The following is a 24,625-nucleotide window of genomic DNA, read 5'->3' on the forward strand; positions in this document are numbered from 1 at the left end:
AAGACCATTTCCAGAGACTTGTTTTGAGATACTCTCCCTGCAAAAACGGACTTTCACAAGGTTAGTTACTTGCGAACTAACCTTGATATTTTCGTCCTTCACAGCATTGTTTTAGAATGAGATTAGAAGCGCTGATCTATAGTATTTTGTCTACATATTCTTTTAAATTTTGATTGCAATTTGCATCTCTCCCGTGGCTACACGTTTCGCCAAAGTCCTAGTCAGTTGACAGTGTCAGACCTGAGCTTGGAGTGGGTAATTTGAGACGGCGTTCCTAGGAGTTAGGAAGAAGACTGAAACAGTAACCAGACACGGCGGTGGGATTAACGGCCCAAGCGCCGCACCGGTTCCCAGCTGATTGGAGGGGACGAAATGGGTGGAACCTTCTGACCCTGCCCCCGTGCCGCCGTCGCTAGGGACGCTTCGACCAAGGCAACCGCCATGGATCAGGAAGAGGGGTCGACCACGGTGGACAACATAGTCACTCAGTTCAACACCTACGAAGATTTCCTGGACTCGCAGATCACTACGCTGGACCTGTACTACTTGGAGGTAAGGGCGGCAGCCCCGCAGGGTGACCGCCGCCTTCGCGTGCGTCGGTCCCTCCCCAGCCTCCGCGTCGTGGGGTGTTCGCCCCCTGGCGGTGGACCGCGGGGACGGCAGGCCCCACAGTTTCCCGACGGCGGCGCCAAAGCAGCGACGGCGGCGCCAAAGCAGCGACGGCGGCAAACCGCCGGGTCCTTCCTCCCGGCCCTGCCTGGATCTGCACAGAATTCGGGTCCCGGGCATCCGTGACCCCGCGCACGCGCGCACGTACCCTCGCTGCGGATCCTGGAATCTGCACCGCGGCCTCCCTCGTCGCCTCCTGGCCGGGCTCCTCTTTCAAAGTCCTACGCTTCTGAGGGAGGGGATTCGATTTGGAGGCCTGCTGAGACCCTTCCGGGGCCGCAATTCAGGTCTGACACCCTGTTTCTCTTTCCTTTGCCAGTTTTGTGCTAAAGGACAGAAGACAGTATCCTTTCAGGTGTATCTAGTGTTATACTGGGCATTTGATTCCGTGAACTACAGCCCAAGCTAGTTGATGCAGAAGGCCTTTAATTACGGGTACCCGTTACAGCTCCCTGTAATTGCAGGTACGACCTGACTCACGTTTATCAAGTTGACTGATCACAACTATTGTTGACAGTTAAAAAAAAAAAAAAAAAGCCTGCAACACAGCAAAATCGGACGAAATTGGGATTGGCTACTGTGTTCCTCTCAGCAACCACACTCCTACCTGCTTTTTAAAGGTGTGGGGATGGGGGCGGGGAGGGGGGAGCAGGTAGGGGTGGGTGGGCGGAGGGATAGAGTTCTTATCCTCTTTGAGGAGATCCAAGATGAGCGGGAAAATAATAGCCTACTGGTCCTGAGAAGCAGGAGGTGGACGGTGGGTCCCTATAGCTCAGGTATATTTCCAGACCGGGCCGACTAAATGGGCTCTGGAGTCATGCCACAGAGTCCCAAATTGCCCCCTCTCTGTTTAGCCCAGAAAGAACAACCGCCGCTTTGCGGGGCCACACCACACCTGAGTCTGAGAAGGATTTGTATCCTGCAGCCAACTCCCCAAACTCCTTATCCGGCACAATCTAATTCTGCCTTTTAGTGGATTGAAACTTTTGGACTCCAGTGATCTTGTTGAAAGTGGGATTTTAGTTAAGTGTGGATTCCAAGGTCTGAAAAGTGATTATCCTCCAGAACACATTCGTGTGCTAGATAGGAACATAATTTTAAAGAATTAGATACATCTAATTTTAGTCCTATCTTTGCTATGAACAAATTGTGTAACCTTGGACAGATAAGTTGATCTTTCTGGAATTATATGTTAAAAAAAGCTAGATGGTATTTCCAACATATCTTTGACTTCAAGAACAAGCTTTTTAATATTTTATACAGATAATATATTTAAAATCATGACGGTTCAGTTTTATACCTTGCATGGAAGTCTGTGCAATAAAGGGGAAAATGTAGCAGTGCCAGACAATGTTTGCATCTAAATTTTTGAATATCTAAGTAAACAAGAATGAAATATAAACAATAAGTATCCCTATTGGCTATAATCATCTTTGTAGCATATGTGGAAAATTGCCAAACTTAAACTTACTATTATTAGGAAGAGTTTCGGTTTTTTATGAGGCAAAGTTTTTCATGTAAGTTAGCAACTAAAATCATTAACGTTGATTAAGAGTGAGAAATTAGTACTTTGTGTTTCATCAGTCAGAATTTTAAAGGTCTCCAAAATGGAAAATGGTGACTATGTTCAGAGGAAAGGTAAAGAAATTTACTTTTAAGTTTGGCATTGGTTAAGCCAGTTGCTCTCAGCCAGCCTCTTTCACCGGCCACCTTAGTGCGGGCATGATGGGCACATGGAGGAAAATGGAGGCTGCACATGTGCCCAACAGCGTGGGCTCCCACTTGCTAAGGCTGATGTAGCTGCCGCTACCTCTGAATGTCCAACTGGAAGGACAGGCATTCAACTGTCAGCAACCAAGTCCAATGCCTCTGATGTAGCACCATTTCTCAAGGGAACCAACCAACCACTTGGTGGCAAATTGACCACACTGGCCCCTGCAACGTTGGAAGGGTGAACAATTCAATCTGATAGGACCAAACACATTTAATAGTAATGGGTTTGCCTCTTCTGGCTACAGTCAGACACCTGCTCCACTCTAATGGCCGATGGAATATTTTTTTCTCTTGATTTTATTGAGGTATAATTGACGTATAGCGCTGCATAAGTTTAAGGTATAGAGCATAATGACCTAACATATATTTTGCAAAATGATTACCACGATAAGTTTACTTAACATCCATCATCTCATGTAGATGAAAGCGAAACAGAAGAAATTTATTTTCCTTGTGATGAGAGCTTTTAGGATTTACTCTCTTGGCAACTTTCAGATCTACCATACAGCAGTGGTAACTGTAATCATCAAGTTGTACATTATATCTCCAGTACTCATTTATACCGGGAATTTGTACCTTTTGACCACATGCATCCAATCCCTGCATCTGGTACCGGCATATCTAATCTCTTTGAGTTTTTTTGTTTGTTTGTTTGTTTGTATTTAGATTCCACATACAGGTGAGATACAGTCTTTGTCTTTCTTCGTCTGACATCTCACTTAGCATAATGTCTTCAAGGTCTGTCCACACTGTTTAGATAATGTCAGAATTTCTTTCTTTTTAATGGCTGAGTAGTATTCAGTATGGCTGAGTAGTATACCACTTATTTTTTTAAGTTCTTTATTGAAATATAATTGCTTTACACTGTTGTGTCAGTTTTTGCTGTACCCCAAAGTGAATCAGCTGTATTTATACGTATATCCCCATATTCCCTCCCTCCTTCGATTCCCTCCTTCCCTCCCTATCCCAGCTCTCTAAGTCATCACGCATCATCTCTAAATTCATCTCCCTGTGTTATGCAGCAACTTCCCACTAGCTATCTATTTTACATTTGGTAGTGTATATATGTCAATGCTACTCTCTCACTTGGTCCCAGCTTCCCCTTCACCCCCCACCCCCACCCCGTGTCCTCAAATCCGTTCTCTACATCTGCATCTTTATTCTTGCCCTGTCACTGGGTCATCAGTAACCATTTTTTTAGATTCCATATATATGAGTTAGCGTACAGTATTTGTTTTTCTCTTTCTGGGTTACTTCGCTCTGTAGGACAGTGTCTAGGTCCATCCACCACCACTTTTCTTTATCCATTGATCTGTTGATGGACTCTTAGGTTGTGTTTCCATGTCTTGGCAGTTGTAAATAATGCTATAGGGAATATGGGGGTGCAGATAGCTCTTCAACATAGTGTTTCTGTTTCCTTTGGATGTATTCCCGGAAGTGGAATTGCTGGATTGTATGGTAGTTCTGTTTGTAATTTTTTGAGGAACCTCATATTGTTTTCCGTAGTGGCTGCAAAGGTTTCCTTTTCTCCACATCCTCACTAGCATTTGTTATCTCTTGTCCTTTTTGTGACAGCCATTCTAACAGGCTGTGGTAATATATCATTGTGATTTTAGTTATTGTTTCCCTAATGTTTAGTGATGTTGAGCACCTTTCTGTGTACCTGTTGGTCATTTGAGTATCTTCTTGGGAAAAATATGTCTCTTCAGGTCCTTTGCCCATTTTTAAATTGGATTATTTATTTTTCTGCTATTGATTTGTATGAGTTTTTCTTTTCTATATTTTGGATTTTAACTCCTTATCAGATATATGATTTCCATTCCATAGGTGGCCTTTTCATTTTGCTGATCACTTCTTTTGCTGTGCAGAAACTTTTTAGTTTAATGTAGTCCCACTTGTTTATTTTTGATTTTGTTGCTTATGTTTTTTGGTGTCAAATCTAAAAAATCATTTCCTAGACCCGTCAATGAGTGTTTTTCCTGTTTTCTACTATGAGTTTTATGGTTACACTTATTACCAAGAATGACACTTATTACCAAGTCCTACTTTTTGGCAGTTAGGTTGGAGGGGGTTGGATATACCCCAACCCTCCTTCCTTCTTCATGTCCGCATCCTCAAGTGGAGTCTGTACATTGTGGTACTATGTTCTTTTACACATAGCTTCCCCAGTTCACCTATTCAGAGAAGAGACTAGTTAGGGAGCGAGATCTGTACAACTACAGAGGGAATCCATGCTAATGACTTTACTAATTAACCCAGTTCTCTGTTCATAAATATGTATCCCCAGATGTTTGAGGGAGCACAATAGCATGAAAGAGAGGGCCTAAGATAAGGAGAGCAAGTAATGTGAGACAAGATAAAAAATACTCAAAACCCAGAGACAACTTTAAATAAATTCAAATCTACCTTACAGGCATTTTAATATCTATAATATTAAGTCTATAAGCAAAATAAAAGACTGGTATGAAAAGGGAGCAATCAGAGAGCAAGAAAGAATTCCTGGAAATTAAAAACTTCATTGATGACATTTTTAAAAGAGCTAACTAATGGAATATCACTTTTAAAGGACAAATGAATGATCTGGAAGTTAAAGTTGATGTAATTACCCAGAATGTAATAAAAAAAATGAGGAAAATAAGAATTATATGAAAGTATGAAAGAATAGTTCCAGGAGGCTCAATATTTATCTAATAGACATTCCAGAAAGAAATTATACAGAAAATGAAGGGGATAAAATAGTCAATCAAATAACAACAACAAAAATTAGCTGTGTTGGAGATAAGTGAAAGATTGTAAGTGCCCATCTTACAGTCAACTGCCTAGTAGGATGAATGAAAAAGATCTACACCTTGGCAGATAGTGATAGAATTTCAGAACTCTGAGAATAAAATGATAGCTCAAAAATAATTCAGATTGCATGACATCAAAATTAAAAACTTTTTTGTATTGAAAGACACCATCAATAGAGTCAAAGACAACCCATAGAATGGGAGGAAATATTTGCAAATTATATACCTGATAGGGATTAATATCCAGAATATGTAAAAAACTCCTTCAGTGGAACAACACAGAAGCAAACAATCCAATTAAAAATCGGGCAAAGAACTTGAATAGACATTTCTCCAAAGACCATGCACAAATGACTAACGAGCATATAAAAAGATGTTCAACATCATTAATCATTAGGGAAATGCAAGTCAAAACCACAATGGCATATCACTTCAAACCCACTAAAATAGCTATTATCAAAAAATCCAGAAAGTGAAAGTGTTGGTGAGCATGTGGAGAGACTGGAACACTGTACGCTGCTGGTGGGAATGTAAAATGGTGCAGCCATTGTGGAAACAGTATGGCAGCTCCTCAGAAAATTAAAAAGAAAATTACTATATGATCTAGAAATTTCATTTCTGGGTACTACACAGCTAAAAGAATTGAAAGCAGGGACCTGAACAGATATTTGTATACTCATGTTGATAGCAGCATTATTCACAATTGCCAAAAGGTAGAAGCAACCCAAGTGTCTGTTGATGGATGAATGCATAAACAAAATGTGGTATATATCTACAATGGAATATTATTCAGCCTTTAAAATGAAGGAAATTCTGAAACATGCTACAACATGGAAGCCTTTAGGACATTATTCTAAGGAAAATAAGTAGCCACAAAAACACAAATACTGACTAATTCCACTTATATGAGGTGCCTAGGGTAGTTGAATTCACAGAGACAGAAAGTAGAATGGTCATTGCCAGGATCTTGGAGGAAGGGAAAATGGGGAGCTATTGTTTAATTGGCACATAGTTTCAGTTTTGTAAGATAAAAAGAGTTGTGGGGCGAAAGGTAGTGATGATAACATCACAATAACATGAATGTTCTTAATACCACTGTACTACACATTTAAAATGGTTAGTTTTATATCATGTGTATTTTACCACAATTTAAAAAATAATTCAGACTGTCAACAAATAACCTGTAAATGAGAAGCAGCTTGATCTTAGACTTTGCATTCCTAGTAGTGATTCCTAGAAGAAAATGGAGTAATATCTTTAAACTTCTCAGAAAATTTTACTTTGAGCGTAGAATTCTGTCCCTGGCTGTATTAAGTATCTTCTCTTTGGCCCTTGAGATTCTGTCCTACCTTGAGTTCTATCCTACCCCAACCTGCTCTGTGCCCCAAGAGGTTGATTTCTGTTGACTACTTCAGCTGGACTCCCTTTCCCTTTGACCAATTTGGTTCAGCCAATAAGAGGCACCCACAAGAAATTAGAAGGCAGGAGGTTGGGCATTTTCTTTTCAGACTCCTTCCATACTGTGCTGCAGGTTAGCAATGGCTATTTTCTTCCTTCAAGCCACAACTCAGGGTTTGGTGACACTGTCCTACAGCCATTTCCCTGTGTCCTATTAGTTGCTCCCTCCCCTTACCTCATTTGGATTAGTTAATGGCTACTAATACAGTAGTTTATTGCTGTTGCTATCTGTAGGGTATTTCACTGTCCCTCTTGGATTTCTCTTAACCTGGTCAATACCTTTGTAAATTAACTCAGCCATTCAATTTCCTTCAATTATTCCATTTAAACATGTCATCTATTTCCTTCCTGGATTCTGACTTGGAAACTAGATAAACGAATATTCAAATGGGAATGCAAAATGAAGACTTTTTTGGGGAAAATCAAGAACTCAGAACACCAACAGATCCTTTCTGAATTCATAATTTGAGCAAATACTTCACATATTTTTATATAGATTTTCAAATTATTACTGTGAGCTCGTATATAGTTTTTTTTTATCTGTTATTATGGCTCTTTTCTGATTTCTAAAATTGTTTGTGTATTCTTTCTTTTCCATTATACGTCTTGCCAAATCTTATCTATTTTATTGGTCGTTTAAAAGAATAAGCTCTTAAGGTACTTTCCTGGTGGTCCAGTGGCTAAGACTCCACGCTCCTAATGTAGGGGGCAAGGTTCGATCCCTAGTCAGGGAAATATGAGGGTGAGTCAAAAATTATCCGCACTCTGGTTATAGTAAAACTTCTGTTGGCCGCACTCTCTTATCAGCGCCTTCCGTTCAAGGCTACTGTCTCCCCGGTCACTGCTGTGCCAGTGTGAACATGTTACATCAGTTCATTTGTAACTGCAGTGCTAGCAAAAATGGATTTGCACGAAAGAAGAGCAGCATGCAGTGATTCGTTTTTTGTGGTCTGAAGGTGTACCTGGTGCCATTATCTATTGAAGACTTTGTGTGCGGTATGGAGAAAGTATTTTGTCACAAAGAAGTGTGTATGAATGGATAGAGAAGTTCAAGGATTGTTGCACAAGTGTTAGCCATCAAGAAGGAGCCAGACGCCCGTCTACATCCATGGCTGATGACAACATTGAACATACACCTGAAATGATTCTGTTTTCTGGAATTCTCAGGGGCCAGTATTGGAACATTATCAGGAAAAATGTTCAACAATGAACAGTGCTCGTTACGGTGAGCTGCTTAGTGAAGAGCTGAAGCCTAAACTTTGGATTAAAGGCAGAGGACTGCTATCCAAGGGCGTTGTGATCTTGCATGACAATACACGTCCTCACACTTCTGCCCATGCTGTTGACACTCTGCAAAAACTTCGTTTTGAGGTGTTAAAGCATCCTCCCTATAGTCCTGATCTTGCTCCATTGGACTTTCACGTGTTTGGTCCCCTGAAAGCAGCCCTACAATAACAAAGATTCACTTCTGATGAAGAAGTGAAGACAGTGGTGCATTCGTGGCTTGCAGCTCAGTCTAAAACATTTTTAAATGAAGGAATACGAAAGCTTGTTGACAGATGGACAAAGTGTTTTGAAAAGCAAGGAGATTATGTTGAAAAATGATGTATTTGTCTTTTCTTAAAGTTAATTAAAATAAATTCTACAGTCAGAGTGTGGATAATTTTTAAGTCACCCTCTTAGATCCCACATGCTACAAGTAAAGATCCCATGTGCTGCAATGAAAATCCCATGTGCCGCAACTAAGACTCAGCACAGCCAAATAAATAAATATTAAAAAAAATAAAGTAAAAGAATAAGCTCTTGAAATCAATGATACTTCAATGTAATAAAAGAATGAGCTCTTGGCTTTCATTAGACAATTAAAGCTGACTGGATTTGTATATTTTAATTTCTTTTTCATTCATTTTCCTTTTGTTTTTATTAATTCTTTCCTTCTATATTATTTAGGTATATTTTGTTATTCTTTCTCTAATTGAATGGTTAGCTGTTTATTTTCAAACTTTCTTTTTTCTCTTAAATGCATTGATGCAATTCTTCTATGTACTTTATTAAGGTTTGATATACAATTTTCTTGCCAAATTTTTTGAACTCTGTGTGACAAAATATATCATAAATCAAAAGACAAGCAACTACCTGAGAATAAATATTTGCAAAATGTATACTTAATGAGGACTTGCTGTATAGAATATAGCTCTATAAATCAATAATATATAAATAAAATCCAATAGAAAAAGGAGCAAATTTAACCAACAGGTAATTCTCATATGGACACTAAAAGTAATAATTATATGAAAAGTTGCATATGTATGTCATAATATCATTTATGGAAGAAAGCTTTTAAAAATCATGAAACTATGTCAAATATTTTCCCCTTTCATGAGGGGGATAGTCCTGTGTAACTAACCTGCCACCAAACCCTGAGCTTCTCATTTTCTTTTCCCACGGCCTTCAGCAGACTTGGAAACAACCAATACCATTATGTTTCTTATTGCCACTGAATTGTCCTCTGGCAGCAAACACTTGGTTACCTAAAGCTCTGTATTCATTGCAGATCTCTAAAGGTGATAAATTAAATAACTTGACCTCTGCATTTCACTGACTACAGTATAATCTTTTCTACTGTAAACAGGGCTTGTAATTCCTTTAATAAGATCAGAGAACCAATTCTAGATGACCCAGAACCAATTCAGAGAACCCACCCTTAAATTTCTATTGCTCTGAAACTATTTACATAATTGTGACTTATTCAGGGTTCAATCAGAGAAGCAGAACACACACACACACACACACACTCACATATGCAGATGTAGATGTAGATGCAGATATATGTGTGTCACATGTATTTACTTTTTTATAGAGATTTGCCCCTACACAATTATGAGAACTGTTTAAATGGTCAATGAAAAGCTGTTTCTTTGGTGTCTGGTGCTGGAGCCTGAAGTCATTAGGACAGACAGCCAGCAAGGAAAGGTACATGAGAAGTGGGGAAAAAAGGGCAAACAGACCTGCAAGGATGAGCTAGAATTCTAAGGACAAACTGGAACTTGGATCAGGCCCTCACCTCTTTTATACCTCCAGCTTTGATGATAGAAGAGATCTGCAGAAGAAGCTGACACCTTTAGTCACAGAGCTAAACATACTCATGCACTTGGCCCAGGAGTTGGAGAAGGTAAAGGAGAAGATTCTACAAGAGCTAGAACAATATGGATGCTCTTCTTCTGTCTTCCAAATCTATTGCAAATGTCTCTTGTGGCCCAACCTAACCTGTGACTATCTAAAGAAGGGAAATTATGAAACAAAGCTCCAGCTTAGCTAAATTGGCAGAATACAAATTCACTACATCTGCCACATTTTAATTTTTTACAAGGAGAATGTATTTATGTCTGACATATAATTAAAAATTAATAGAAAAGCATGTAATTTTCTTAAATTATTTTATAGGACTTTTGTAACCCTGACATCAATCCAGAGAAGGATAGCACAAAATGGAAAGCTAAAGACTAATTTTACTTATGAACTGGATAAAAAGAAATGAAAAATGAGTCTAGGAATATATTAAGAAATGATAGATCAGAGACTACTAAATACTGCTCTTAAGTAGTGTGATTTATAATAGGAATGCAAGGATGAGCTCAGATAAGAAAGATTGAACTTCTCATTGGAAATAATATAAGCCATGGGACAATGCAATGACATCTCTAAAGTGCAGAAAGGTAAAAAAATCGACCTGGAACACTAATCCAGCAAAAATGTCTTTCAAAAATTAAGGCAAAAATAAATGAAATCAAAGAGAAAATTTAAAATTTCCTGGAGAAAAGTGGAAAAGAAAACCCAGTGATCCAAAATCTAGGGGATGAAGCAAAAGCAGTTCTAAGAGGGAAGCGTATAGTGAAAGCAGCTTTTCAGGAAACAAGAAAAATCTCAAATAAACGACCTAACCTTACACATAAAGGAACTAGAAGAAGAACAAACATAACCTGAAGTGAGTAGATAGAAGTCATAAAGATCAGAGCAGAAATAAATAACATAGAGACTAGAAGAACAATAGAAAAGATCAACGAAACTAGGAGCTATTTCTTTGAAAAGATAAACAAAGCTGATAAACCTTTAGCCAGTCTCATCAAGTGAAAAAGAGAGGGCCCAACAGATAAAATCAGAAAAGAAAAAGAAGTTACAACCGACATCACAGAAATACAAAGAATCATAGGAGACTACTATGAACAACTATATGGCAATGAAGTGGACAACCTAGAAGAAGTGGCCAAATTCCTAGAAATGTACAATCTCCTGAGACTGAACCAGGAAGAAATAGAAAATATGAATAGACCAATTATCAGTAATAAAATTGAATCAGTAATAAACTCCTAATAAGCAAAAGCCCAGGACCAGATGGCTTCTCAGGTGAATTCTACTGAATATTTAGAGAAGAGTTAACACCTATTCTTCTCAAACACTTCAAAAAGTTAAAGTGTAAGTAATGCTTCCAAACCCATTCTACAAAGCCAGCATCACCCAGATACCAAAACTAGACAAAATCAGACCAAAAAAGAAAATTACAGACCAATATCCTCAAAAATCCTCAATAAAATATTAGCAAACTGAATTCAACGATACATTAAAAGGATCATACAGCATGATCAAGTGGGATTTATCCCAGAGATGCAAGGATGTCTCAATATCCACAAATCAAAGTGATACACCATATTAACAAATTAATGAATGAAAATCATATGATCATTTCAATTGATGCAGTAAAAGATTTTGACAAAATTCAATATCCATTTATGATAAAAACTCTCAACAAAGTGGTTATAAAGGAAACATACCTCAACATAATAAAGGCTATATATGAAAAGCCTACAGCTAATATCATACGCAACAGTGGAAAGCTGAAAGCATTTCCTCTAAGATCAAGAATAAGACAAGGATGCCCACACATGCCACTTTTGTTCAACATAGTATTATAAATCCTAGCGACAGCAGCTGAGAAGAAAAAGAAATAAAAGGAATCCAAATTGGAAAGGAAGAAATAAAACTGTCACTGTTTGCAGATGACATGATACTGTACATAATAAATCCTAAAGATGTCATCAAAAACTACTAGAACTCATCAGGATTTGGTAATGTTGCAGTATACAAAATTAATATACAGAAACCTGTTGCTTTTCTATACACTAACAATGAACTATCAGAAAGGGAAACTAAGAAAACAATCCTGTTTATAATTGCATCAAAAAGAATAAAATACTTAGGAATAAATATAACTAAGGAGGTAGAAGCCCTATACTTGGAAAACCAAAAGATACTAATGAAGAAAACTGAAGATGACACAAACAGATGGAAAGATATACAGTGCTCATGGATTGGAGGAATTAATATTGTTAAAATGATCATACTGCTCAAGGCAATCTACAGATTCAATGCAATCCCTATCAAAATACCAATGGGATTTTTTTTTATAGAACTAGAACAAATTCTAAGATTTGTGTGGAAACACAGAAGACCTCAAATATCCAAAACGATCTTGATAAAGAAACAAAGCTGGGACTTCCTAGGTGGTGCAGTGGTTGGGAATCTGCCTGTGAATGCCGGGGACACAGGTTTGATCCTTGCTCCAGGAAGATCCCACATGCCATGCAGCAACTAAGCCCATGCGCCACAACTATTGAGCCTGCGCTCTAGAGCCTGTGAACCACAACTATTGAGCCCATGTGCCTCAACTACTGAAGCCCACACACCTAGAGCCCATGCTCAGCAATAGGAGAAGCCTCCGCAATGAGGAGCCCACGCACCACAATAAACAGTAGCCTCTGCTCTTCACAACTAGAGAAAACTGTGTGTAGCAACGAAGACCCAACATAGCCAATAAATAAATAAATAAATAAATAAATAAATAAATACATTTATTAAAAAAAAAGAAACAAAGCTGGATTCCAAACTATACTATAAAACTATGGTAATAAAAAAATATGGTATTGGCACAAAAACAGACATAGATTAATGGAACAGACTACAGAGCCGAGAAATGAACCCACACTTTCATGGGGAAATTAATCTATGGCAAAGAAGACAAGAATATACAATGGGAAAAAGACAGCCTCTTTAATAAATGCTGTTGGGAAAACTGGACAGCTGTATGTAAAAGGGTCAGTTGGACTACTTACTCACACATTGCACCAAAATAAATTAAAAATGGACTAAAGACTTAAATGTGAGACCTGAAACCATGAAACTTCTAGAAGAAAGCATAGGCAGTGCACACTTTGACATTGGTCTGGGTAATATATTTTTGGATATATCTCTCTAGGCAAGGAAAACAAAAGCAAAAATAAACAACTGGGACTACATCAAACTAAAAAGCTTTTGCATAGCAAAGGAAACTATCAACAAAACAAAAAGGCCATATACTGAATGGGAGAAGATATTTGCAAATGATATATCTGAGAAGGGATTAATATCCAAAATGTGCAAAGAACTCATACAACTCAACATCAAAAAACCCCTGAACAACCTGATTAAAGAAATGGCAGTGACTTCTCTGGTGTTGCAGTGGTTAAGAATCCACTTGCCAATGCAGGGGACACAGGTTTGATCCCTGCTCTGGGAAGCTACCACATGCCGAAGGTCACCTGAGCCTGAGAGCCACAACTACTGAAGCCCAAGTGCCTAGAGCCCATGCTCCACAACAAGAGAAGCCACCGCAATGAGAAGCCATGCACTGCAACAAAGAGTAGCCCCCACTTGCCGCAACTAGAGAAAGCCCGTGCACAGCAATGAAGACCCAATGTAGCCAAAAATAAATAAATAATAAATAAAATTTTCTTAAAAAAAGAAATGGCGGAGAATCTGAAGAGACATTTTTCCACAGAAGAAATATAGATGGCCAACAGGCACATGAAAAGATGTTCAAGATCACTAGACACCAGGGGAATGCAAATCAAAACCATGGTGAGATATCACCTTACAACTTTCAGAATGGCTATTATATAAAAGACAACAAATGGCAAGTATTGGCGAAGATGTGGAAAAAGGGAAACTTCATGCATTGTTGGTGGGAATGTAAATTGCAGCAGGCACTGTGGAAAAGAGTATGGAGATTCCTCAAAAAATTAAAACTAAAACTACCATACAGTCCAGCAATTCTACTCTTGGGTATTTATCCAAAGAAAATGAGAACACTAATTCAGAAAGACACATGCACCCTATTTTCACTGCATTATTATTTACAGTAGCCAAGATATAGAAGCAACCTAAGTGCCCATCAACAGATGAATGGATAAAGAAGATGTGGTTACAAAAGAATATTACTCAGCCATAAAAAAGAATGAAATCTTGCCATTTCTGACAACATGGACGGACCTAGAGGGCATTATGCCAAGTAAAATAAGGCAGAGAAAGACAAATAGTGTATGATCTCACTTATATGTAGAAGCAAAAAAATCAAAACATGAACAAATATAACAAAACAGAAATAGAGTCATAAATACAGAGAGCAAACAGACGGTTGCCAGAGGGGAGGGAATTGGAGGGAGGAGAGAAATAGGTGAGGGAGATTAAGGGGTACAAACTTCCAGTTGCACAGAAGTTAGTGTTGTAGGTCAATTATACTTCAAAAACAAACAAACAAACAAACAGACATACTCATTGAAAAAGAGATCAGATTTGTGGTTACCAGAGTTTGAAATGTGGCAGGACTGGGAATTGAATGAAGGCAGTGAAAAAGTATTGAACTTCCAATTATAAGAGAAATAAGTACTAGGGATCTAATGTACAACATGATAAATATAATTAACACGGCTTTATGTTATATATGAAAGTAAATCCTGAGTTCTCATCCCAGGGGGAAAATGTATATATTTCTTTAATTTTGTATCTATATGAGATGATGAATGTTCACTAAACTTACTAAGATAATCATTTCATGATGTATAAAAGTCAAATCATTATACTGTACACCTTAAACTTATACAGTGCTGGATGTCAATTATATCTCAAAAAAACTGGAAGAAAACAAATTAAGATGAAATAAAATATCTTTTTTTTTTAGTCAGACAAAAGCCATGATATTTTTGTTGTTAGCAGACCTTTACTATAAGAATTGTTAAAGTTTTTTAGGTAGAAGGAAAATCATATATTAGTAGGACACTTGGGTCTACCCAAAGGAATGAAAATCACCAGAAATGCTGAATATGTGAATAAATAAAACTATTTTATTTCTCAGTTTCTTTAAAAATAATTCCTTTAAAGATGATTGTAGAGAGATGGCTTGTAATTCCACCAGTTAAAACATGGTAATGGTTAAGTGGGGCAACAGCTTCAACTTTCTACTTGATCTTGTCATTTGTTGCAATATACAATAGTGTCAATGAGTGCAGAACTATCCAGATGATTCTGTGTGGCTCAGGTAAGGCACCCAGGAATGCCTAATTCACTCTATATACAAAGTTAGTACAGCAGCTTTTTAATGGTCTTTATTATGTACAATACTCTGTTGACCACAAGCAACTTATATTCTGCTAGAAGAACCTCGCAGTCTCATAGAGCTCAACTGCGAGTTCTTCCCATAAGCTCGCTTTTAGGAATGTATTTAAGAAAATTTACACTCAAATCACCTCCCTTTTGTAAATCAAACCTGAAATCTGCATCGCTTTTTCTATTAAATATAAACTCCACTAGGTGGAGGCATTTGCTCAGTTTTGTGGTTTGAATTAAGGCGCCCTGGCATAGCAAGTAGAGTAGGCAGGGGAACAAGTCAGAAAGAAGGCAAAGAGCCCTTGTGCAAGGCCTGGTGCTTTGCATGTATTAACTTGGCAAACGTATCCATGTTTTTGCCGCAGAGTCTAGTATTTGCTTTTAGTGTTTAACAAAGCAAAGTAGCACAGCTTTCTAGGTTGATAGTGTCTAAAGTTTCTGATTTTGTTTGAATAGTTTAAACTTAAAATAGCCACCATGGGCTAGATTATTAATCACCCTTGTATAGATTACTAACCACAAATCTTAAGTTTTCTCATTTAATTCTGTTAGACAGTTCTTGCCTTCAACAGTGATGTAAGTAAGGGTCTGTAACAATAAAATATATGCTGTTTTCTCTACGTTTCAGACATTTCATGTTTAAGATGATAGTGTAAGGATAATGTAGTATGTTAGTATACATATTTTTATATAATAAGCCTTTATAGTAGTAACTTCAAGTAAAATGTCACCTCTTCAAGTTTGGGGGAAATGCTTTTTTTTGAATATGCTATGCAAGTGCCAAAAATGTGTGTGACAGTTCTTTTATAAAAGGTCTAAAGGACTGTGGGGAAATTTTTTTTTTTCAATTCGAAGTTTTTGTGGTCTTCTTGGGTTTCTACTTCTCTGTTTTTATTGGTACAAACATTATATGGAAACAATGTCCTTCTACTCAAATAGGAAATTCATCTGTTCTTTGTTTTGTATTTGAAGTTATAATGCTCTGTGTCATCAGTTAATTGACTTCAAGGAATTAAGTCTCTGAAATGTTGAACTTTCTGAAAACATCCCAATTTGCTTTTTGTGCAATTGATTTTTAAAAAATCTTTCTTTTAGAAATACTGTTGTCTCTAGTTTTATTGTTTTAAAGATACTTTATTAATTTTCTACAGCTGTTCTCATAAATTGATTAAAAACAGTACAGACTTTTGTCCTCCAATCCCTTAAAGAAAATTTAGTACTTGATGTTATTATTATTTTTTTTCATCTTACATCTCTGGGAAAGGGATGACAAATCAGATGTTTATAAAACTATTGTTAGAAAGAATTCTAACTTTTCATATAAATAGACCTTGTCTCATATTTAAATAATACATTTGATTTTTCATTTAAAACAATTAGTCAGTATACATTGGATAAAATATGATGTCTCATTCATCCACAAATGTAACAATTGATTTTCTTTTTAGGATGAAGGCCTGGCCCGCCAGTTGGTGGAGCTAGGCTACCGAGGGACTGGAGAGGTGGTGAAAAGGGAAGACTTTGAAGCAAGGAAGGCAGCTTTAGAGATTGCAAGGTTGGCTGAAAGAACTCAGAAAAAGTAAGTCTCCATGTTCCAAATGGATTTTTTATTATATTGTAGAGTCTCTGGAAAAATCCAATTTTGTTGGCATTGTTGTTATTTAGAAACATTGGTTGGAGCAGGTAGGAACTTGGAATATTCTAAGCATGTGTTCTGCAGATCAGGAACTGGAGGACTGTGATATGGTTGCAATAAAGTCACACGCAACTGTGAGCTACAAATTTAAAAAATATAAATACCAAAATATGGTCATCATACCAATAAAGTCCTGTTTAAACATAACTCGATATTATTGGCTTTACGCATTTATATACTAAAAATATGAGTGACTTTTACCTTAGAGTTCTTGTACTTTTGAGGCTTGTAAATCTTTGGCTTCATTTATGTTCTCACGATTTTGTAAACATTGATTCATTGAACTCTATTAACGATCACTGGCTTTTGTTAATGTGACACATGTGGGTATGTAAAATATGAATCTAATAAAATATATTAAATATATTTGGAAAAAGATGTACACCTAAAGTGAACTGTATCAAATTGATAAGACAATCTGAAAAAGACTTGATAAAGTAATTCTCTATTTACTTTTTAAAAATGAATGCTAAAGTTGTAAATGTTGGAGAGGAAAATTCCTTAGAAATTGGTATATTATTCTTAGATAACATTTTAAAAAATACCCAGTAATTGTGAGTAGAAGTCTCCTGTGTATTTATTATGAAAATAACATTTGGTCGTGGAATGAATGTGAATCAGTTCTGGGAATGTGCAATTTTAATTGATTGTTCTAATGGTTCTTGTATCTCAGAACCCTAGAATATTGGAATGTAATATACTAACATTCAGTAATATATTAGTTTTCTATTGCTGTCATAACACATTACTATAAACTTAGTGGCTGAACACAACACAAATGTATGTATTCATAGTTCTGTAGGTCAGGAAATCAGAGAACAGTGGTTCAGCTGGATTCTTTGTTCCATATATCACAAAGTTGAAATCCTGGTGTTGGCTGCTCTTCTCTGGAGGCTCTGAGGATGAGTCTGCTTCCACACTTATTCAGGTCAAATTCAGTTCCTTGTGATTATAGGACTGAGGTCTCATTTCCTTGTCACCTGTCAATCTGGGGACTCCTCTTTGCTCCTGTGAGCTGCCCACATTCCTTCTCATGCTTTCCATGTGGTCGCCCTCCAGCAAGAATGGGTCAAGATCCTGCCAGCCTTTAAATCTCTCTGACTTCTCCTTATGCAAGTCTTTCCTGACTCCAACCACAAAAAGATCTCTTCTTCTAAGGGCTCATGTGATCACACTGGGTCCATCTGGATAATTTAGGATAATCTCCCTATTTTAAGGTCTATAACCTTCATTATGTCTGCAAAGTCCCTTTTGTCATGTAATGTAACACATTAATAGGTTTAGGCATGGGCATCCGTGAAGGGACCATTCTTCTTACCAAAGGTAATTTATATAAAACTTCAGTAATTTATTCAACACAAGTATGCTTGGCTTCTATTTGTAGAAAATTGAAACGATGCGAAGTACATGTGTACACGTGATGTGTCTTACATAAAACAGGGGAGTCTTTCTGTTTGTAATCAATAAATGTTTATCAGTCAGGAGCAGAAGTATAGAGTTTTTTGTGATATTTTATAAGGAATTAATGTATTTTATTAGAAATGTCTCCTATTTTACATCAAGAGGAGCTGGTCATGTTTACAGTATAAATTCTATCCATATACATGTCCATTTTATGTTTGGATCAAAATGAGTATTTATTCTATCAATAGTCTCTTTAACTGGCCAGAGCTGGAAGTCATCAGACTACATAAGTGCCAGTCACGGGAGACTAACCCCCACCCAGAGCTGCTAGAGTTGGAAAGCTTTTTCATCTGCACATCTTCTCATCTGCCTTTGTAATGGGATGGGTCCCATATGTTTCCTCTTGCCTCATGTGGAAGTCACTCTGTTCCCTTCCCTGCCAGGTCCATTGTAGTGCTATTGGCAGCAGGGCCAGCAGAGTGTGGACACCAAATATGTCCTGTGCCTATATTTAGTTGAGGATCACTTTAGAAATATGCATGAACATCTGACTGCCCACCCACTGGTACCAACTTGGAAACACGTGATTCTACTATCAGATTATTTTACATTAACTTCTCTAACATGGGGTGAGGAGCCCCAAGTAGATCACAATCCTCTTCACTAGCAATCATAGAGCACCCATTTCAAGGAGTGCTGGTACCTAAGAGTATGTCACTTACTTAGAATAGTTTCATAGATAAAGAGTCTGGTTAAAGATAGTGGGAGAAGGGGGTATTTTGCCAGAAGAAGGTGAAAAAGATTATTGTGGCCCTTTATATAGTCATTCACTTCACGAATACTCATAGACAACCATACGGCATTAGGCACTATGCTAGGTACTGGGGGTATGATAGAACATAAGATTTAGTCCCTGACCTCAAGAAATTTGAGGGCTAGCTAAATGAAAGACAGTTACATTGCTGGTGGGAGTATACAGTGGAAAATAGTTTGGCAGTTCTTCAAATAGCTAAATGGAGTTACCATATAACCCAGCAATTCTACTCCTAGATGTATATCCAAGGGAATTGGAAACATAGGTCCACTTAAAAACCAGTGTTCATAGCAGCCTTATTCGTAGTAGCCATAAAGGGGAAACAACCTAAATGTCCATCAATTGATGAGTGGATAAAAAAATGTGGTACATAGATGCAATGGAATATTATTCAGTCATAAAATGGAGTGAAGCGCTCTTACCTGCTACCACATGAATAAACCTTGAAAACATTAGGCTTAGCAAAAGAAGGCAGACAAAAAGATTATAAATTGTATAGTCCCATTTATATAAAATGTCCGGAATAGGTAAATCCATAGAGACAGAAAATAGATTTGTGGTTGTCAAGGGCTTGAAGAAAGAGTGAAAGAAGGATTGCTAATGGTTATGGGGTTTCTTTCTGGGGTGATAGAATGTTCTGGAATTAGATATTGGTGATGATTGCACAACTTTGTAACTATACTAAGAACCATTGAATTGTATACCTTAAAAGTTTGAATTTTATGGTATGTGAATTTTATCTCAATTAAAAAAGGCAGTTACATCAGAAGATAACATATACTATCATAGGTGTTGTGGCAACACCCTGAAGTAGTACTAACTCAAGATTTGAAGGATGTGAAGAACAGGGGAGGCTCTTCTTAAGGCAAGACTGCTAAATTTACTTTTAAAGGGTAAGTAGGAGCCAGTCAGGCACACAAGGGTATGAAGATGGACACATTCACTTTGCCTCAATTCTATGATAAACTTTTCTACTTCACAGATCATTCTCTCTACCTCTGTTTTAACTTGTGTCTATTCCCTTTCTAAGACTTTTTTCCCCCTAAAGGTGTGCCAGCTAGAGGCCACTTATTTCCACATTTACTGGATTGGTGGTGGTGGCAGTGGTGGTGGTAGGTGGGCGCTGCATTCTCCTTGCTTCTTCAAGCTTTGCTTCAGAGCCATCTCTGCTTCACTATCACGTAAACAGCATCTCTTATCTTGCTTCCACTTCTCGAGATTTATGCCAGCTGGGTTTAGTAGCCCCAAGGCAGAGACTATAAAGGTTGGAATGAAGGGATGGGATTAGTTTAGCTGGTGTTTACTGAGATAGTTCCCATCATAAGTCCTGGATAATTTCTATTTGTAGTGAGAAGTTCAGTTGATGGAGAGATAGACCTTGACTATTTGCACAGAGGTTGAATATTGGGTTCTTGGGATCTAGTTAGTAGCTATAACCGAGTCATCACTCAGGCTGAACACTCTCCTGGATGAGCTTGTAAGATGGTCAGCCTCTTCACTTTGGGTCAGCTTATCTTTTTAGGAGATGAATTAGCTCTTCTTAAAACTGCATCTGAGATAATGACCTTATTTTACTGAAATACAAAATCTGAAACATAGATGGAATAAGTAGCAGCCCTGTTGGAACTGACAATTGTATTGGTTGGCTGTTGCTATTTTCTCAAGAGACTTTATGATGAGCCTTTGGGAATTCCTGTAAAGGGAGCTTGACAGAGTCTCAGATGCTGAATATATAGGGATCCCTGTAATCTTTTTTGCTGAAATGAGGCGGGTATCTGTGGTGATTTAGGAGAGGGATCTTGTGTCCTTTTATCCTCTGGTACATCTGGGACTAAATTAAAAAGTTGCACAAGTCCCTAACCTTTCTTATTCTAGCCAATCTAGTCAGTTTATCAACTGTCAACTATTTCTGGTTTTATTGGAATATTCTTCTTCCATTTGTTTTTACAAATAGGAACTGGAAGTATCTATTGAGAACATATTCTCTTAATTTTATGAAGATGAAGTTGGATAAAAAGCCACAATTTGTTTCATGTAAAGTGACTTTATTCCATTCACTTTATGATCAAAAGTGAATACCACATGCTAGTGAATTAAATGAATTTCTGTAAGTTTAAAGTGTTCTGCTAGATAAAATCTGATTTCTGTGAAATGGTTTCACCTTTGCTTTGTTTCAAATATTTTATGTTTTAAAAGTTATTCTCATACATTTTTTAGCTCTCAAACAAAAAATATGGAGCTGTGGCTTGTTGCAGACTAGCTGCTCCAGGAAGCAGACAGTGAGGGTTAGGAGTGCAGAAGGTTTGCCGGGGGAGTAACACCCGTTAAAGGAAAAGTGAGGAAACAGGACTAAGCAGTGTCAGAATCTTGATGCCAAAGTTACAAAGACTCTCCCAGCACAGTAGAAAACTCCAGAGTAAAGGTTGTCCACAAAAGAAGTCCCACACTGGGTGAAATGTGAAGGCCCTAGTACCTCTTCTGTGCCCAGTCATTGCCTGAGGGCTGCCCCCAAAAGTGTGATCTCAGTTTGAAACTGAGGCAGACCCTGGAACAGTTCACAGCTGGAAACTGTCAGCACAGCAACTCCTCACAACCAGGCAGGGAAGCCTTTCTGCAAGGGGTTATCTGAGTGATGCATGCCCAGTGCCTGCCGCAGTCCGCCCCTTGTGACATGGAGATCCATTTTGTGCATGCAGGGAGCAGCTCTTTCAGGGCACCGAGGGCCTTTCTCCTGGGGAGGATACTCAGAAGAGGAAAGTTAGTGGGATGAGCTATAGTCCCCGTCACTGCTGTTGGTTTGGGGGCCAGAGGTGGTTCTCATCATCTCCTTCCATTATCCATCCTAAATCCTCTGTCTTCAGCTGTCACCTTTCTGAGTCTCAATAATAAGATGATGGAAGCCCTGATAATCCTACTGTCCTTAAGCTGGGGTTGCTGCATTTCTCATTCTCTTTTAAAATTCTGTAAGGGAGTACCAAGAGGTACCTGGGTGGGCCACTTGAGTTTGTCACTTATTACTCTCTACCCCAATTCTGTAACAGCAGTCCCATCTCTTGTAATCAGCAAAAATGACACTTCACAAGATAGTGTCTCTTTGTTTTGTCTTCTGGTTCCTGGGCACAAGAAGCCCAAAGTGCTCATGTGGCCAGCCATAGTTTGTAGTTCAGTAAGACACTTGTTGTTTTCCCTGATAAGAGTGTTCTAAAAGATGGCGCCCTATCCTTGAACAGTATTACCTCTAAGCTGGTGATTCAGCTGTGCCTTCAGTGGACCATTCCAACACTTTCAGGCTGATAGCTTCTGATGGGGCACTGTGTAATATGGCCAGAGGATCCCATGATCATGAGTTCTCTCCCATCCTTTTTTGTTGTACAGTGGATTCCCTGGTTCGGGTGCTATGTTATATTGGATTCCATGCCTGCAGATCAAGCATTTTGTAAGCACCCAGATAGTGGTGCCAACTGAGGCCAAGGAGGCAGAAAAGGGATACTTATATCTGGAATAGGTAGGTATTCCTGTAGGAATGAACTGTTGTTCCTTCTGGGATAAAAAGGATCCAATGTAGTCAAATTGAGTCCATTGTTCTCCTTGAGCAATAATGACCTACCAGGGGCTCAACATTGGTCTCTATTTCTGGCAAATTGGACATGGAGAAGTAGAAGTAGCTAGATTGGCCTTGGTGAGTGGGAGTCTAGGCTGTTGGGTCCTTGGATAGCCTTCACCTGCTCTACTTTTTTCATGTGTCCATCATGCCAGTATTGAGAAGACTGCTGATAAGGGTGGCTGACATCAGCTGGCTAAGCCCTTTTGTCTGTTTAGTGCATCATTTTTGGTTTAGTGGTTTAGTGCATCATTTTTGGTGGGTGTTATAAAAATTGTCACATTTGTACCCACTCCCCAATGTCTATCCACGTGACTCCAACTCAGACATTCCTAGTCTCTAACTTTTTTCTTCCCAGTTTCCTGCCCAGCCAGCCAGACCATTCAGCATTGCCTGTGAGTCTCTTTAATCTTTGGGACATTTCTTTTTCCTTATCCTTCTACACAAAGTGAATGATCAGATGGGTCACCTGAAGTTCTGCCCATTTGGGAAAGTTTTTCTTCTCCACTGTAATTTAAGGCCGTCCTTGAATTTTATGGGTTGAAATGTGTTCTCCAGCAAAGGTATATTGAAATCCTAATCCCCAGTACCCCAGCATGTGACCTTATTTAGGAATAAGATCATCGCAGATATTTGGATCAGTGATCCCTGGGTGGATCCATGGACACAGCAGACCTATTATAAACCAACCCTTGGCCAGTACTCCATTTGTTATCTTACCCTCATATGCCTTTACTCTAATAGTGGGACCATGATGATGCTTTGGATCTCCAGATACCAATCTCAACTATGACCCTGCACCCAATAGTCTATCAACTGTCTGGCTATTCTCCTTTCCGTAGTCTCTACTCTTTTAAGTAAATGGTTAAAGATCCCTTTGGGGGAAGAACAGAGGGAATCATTGCAATGGATATTTGATATAGTGTTACAGGTACATTCCTCTAGGACAGGGTAACTTCTTTAGTCCTCAGGTTCCTAGTCTGAGAACTGGATCAGGTATAAATACTGGGCAAGACATCCTGACTTTCTATTGTGATGGCTGCCTTCAACCTCAGATAATTAACTTTTATTTCTTGTTGTGATATAGATTGAGTAGTACCTTTGTTGACATCCCATCTATTTTGCCTCAAGGGATATTATGTTGAATAAACCAACTTCATGATTTTCTGCAGGTTAGGGTCCTTGGCAACCACTCTGAGCTTGTTGATCTTTATAATAATAACAAGTTCCTGGATTCTTGAGGCTTAGCTCCACCTCTGAGTCTGCAAACTATATGCTATCAGTAAATGCTCACTATCAACTAGCTGGGTATTGTAACATCACTGAGATTACACACTGAATTGTTCTTCCTTTCCTCCCTCCTTCCCTCTGTCTCTCTTTCACTCTTTTTTCCCTTCTCATCCTATCTCACTCCCTCCCTCTCCAACAAGCTAGTAATTATGGATGGTATTGATCTTTTCAAGGAACATCATATTATCTATAGCTGTCTATCAACCTATCCATCTATCTGTCTACCTATCTATCTATCTATCTATCTATCTATATTACTCTTTAGTTAAGTACTTATATGAATGTGTTAAGTGCAATTAATTCTATCTCAGAGAGTAAATGGACCCATTGCTTAGATGAATTGATTATTTTTGTATATAACAAGTTGTTAACATTTATAGATCTTAGCCTCTTTGAGTGTAAAATAAATCTAAAAAGAGTCACAGAGAAAACTCTGTAGACAAAATCCAATATTGATGATAGTTCAGCTAATGATGAATCAAAAGAAAATGAAATTCACATTTAAAAATGTTATAGCCCTTTTCTTCAGAATGTTATTTAGATTTGTTTCTTTTTTGTTCTTAATTTACCTCTTGGTTTAAATTTTGATTCATTCAATGCTCATTCATAGTCCCTTTGCAGGCTAATTCAAGAATTTCTTCTCAGATTCACTTTGC

The 24,625-nt window shown here is 38.1% G+C and overlaps 1 protein-coding gene across 2 annotated transcripts in view; it reads left to right on the top strand.

Moving 5' to 3' along the window:
- The first annotated feature begins 383 nt into the window (after positions 1 to 383).
- The window catches only part of CFAP299 (cilia and flagella associated protein 299), a 550,226-nt gene continuing 525,984 nt past the window's right edge, over positions 384 to 24,625 (top strand). Inside the window, exons 1-2 of one of the 2 annotated variants that reach the window (XM_057727886.1) lie at positions 384 to 552; positions 16,613 to 16,743. In XM_057727886.1, coding sequence (XP_057583869.1) covers positions 442 to 552; positions 16,613 to 16,743 — 242 coding nt within the window. In that variant the 5' untranslated portion in view covers positions 384 to 441. The remainder of the gene's footprint in view (positions 553 to 16,612; positions 16,744 to 24,625) is intronic. The other variant, XM_057727885.1, reaches the window with a different exon arrangement.

Source organism: Hippopotamus amphibius, chromosome 3 (genome assembly GCF_030028045.1).
Source record: "Hippopotamus amphibius kiboko isolate mHipAmp2 chromosome 3, mHipAmp2.hap2, whole genome shotgun sequence".
NCBI classification, from domain to species: domain Eukaryota; kingdom Metazoa; phylum Chordata; class Mammalia; order Artiodactyla; family Hippopotamidae; genus Hippopotamus; species Hippopotamus amphibius.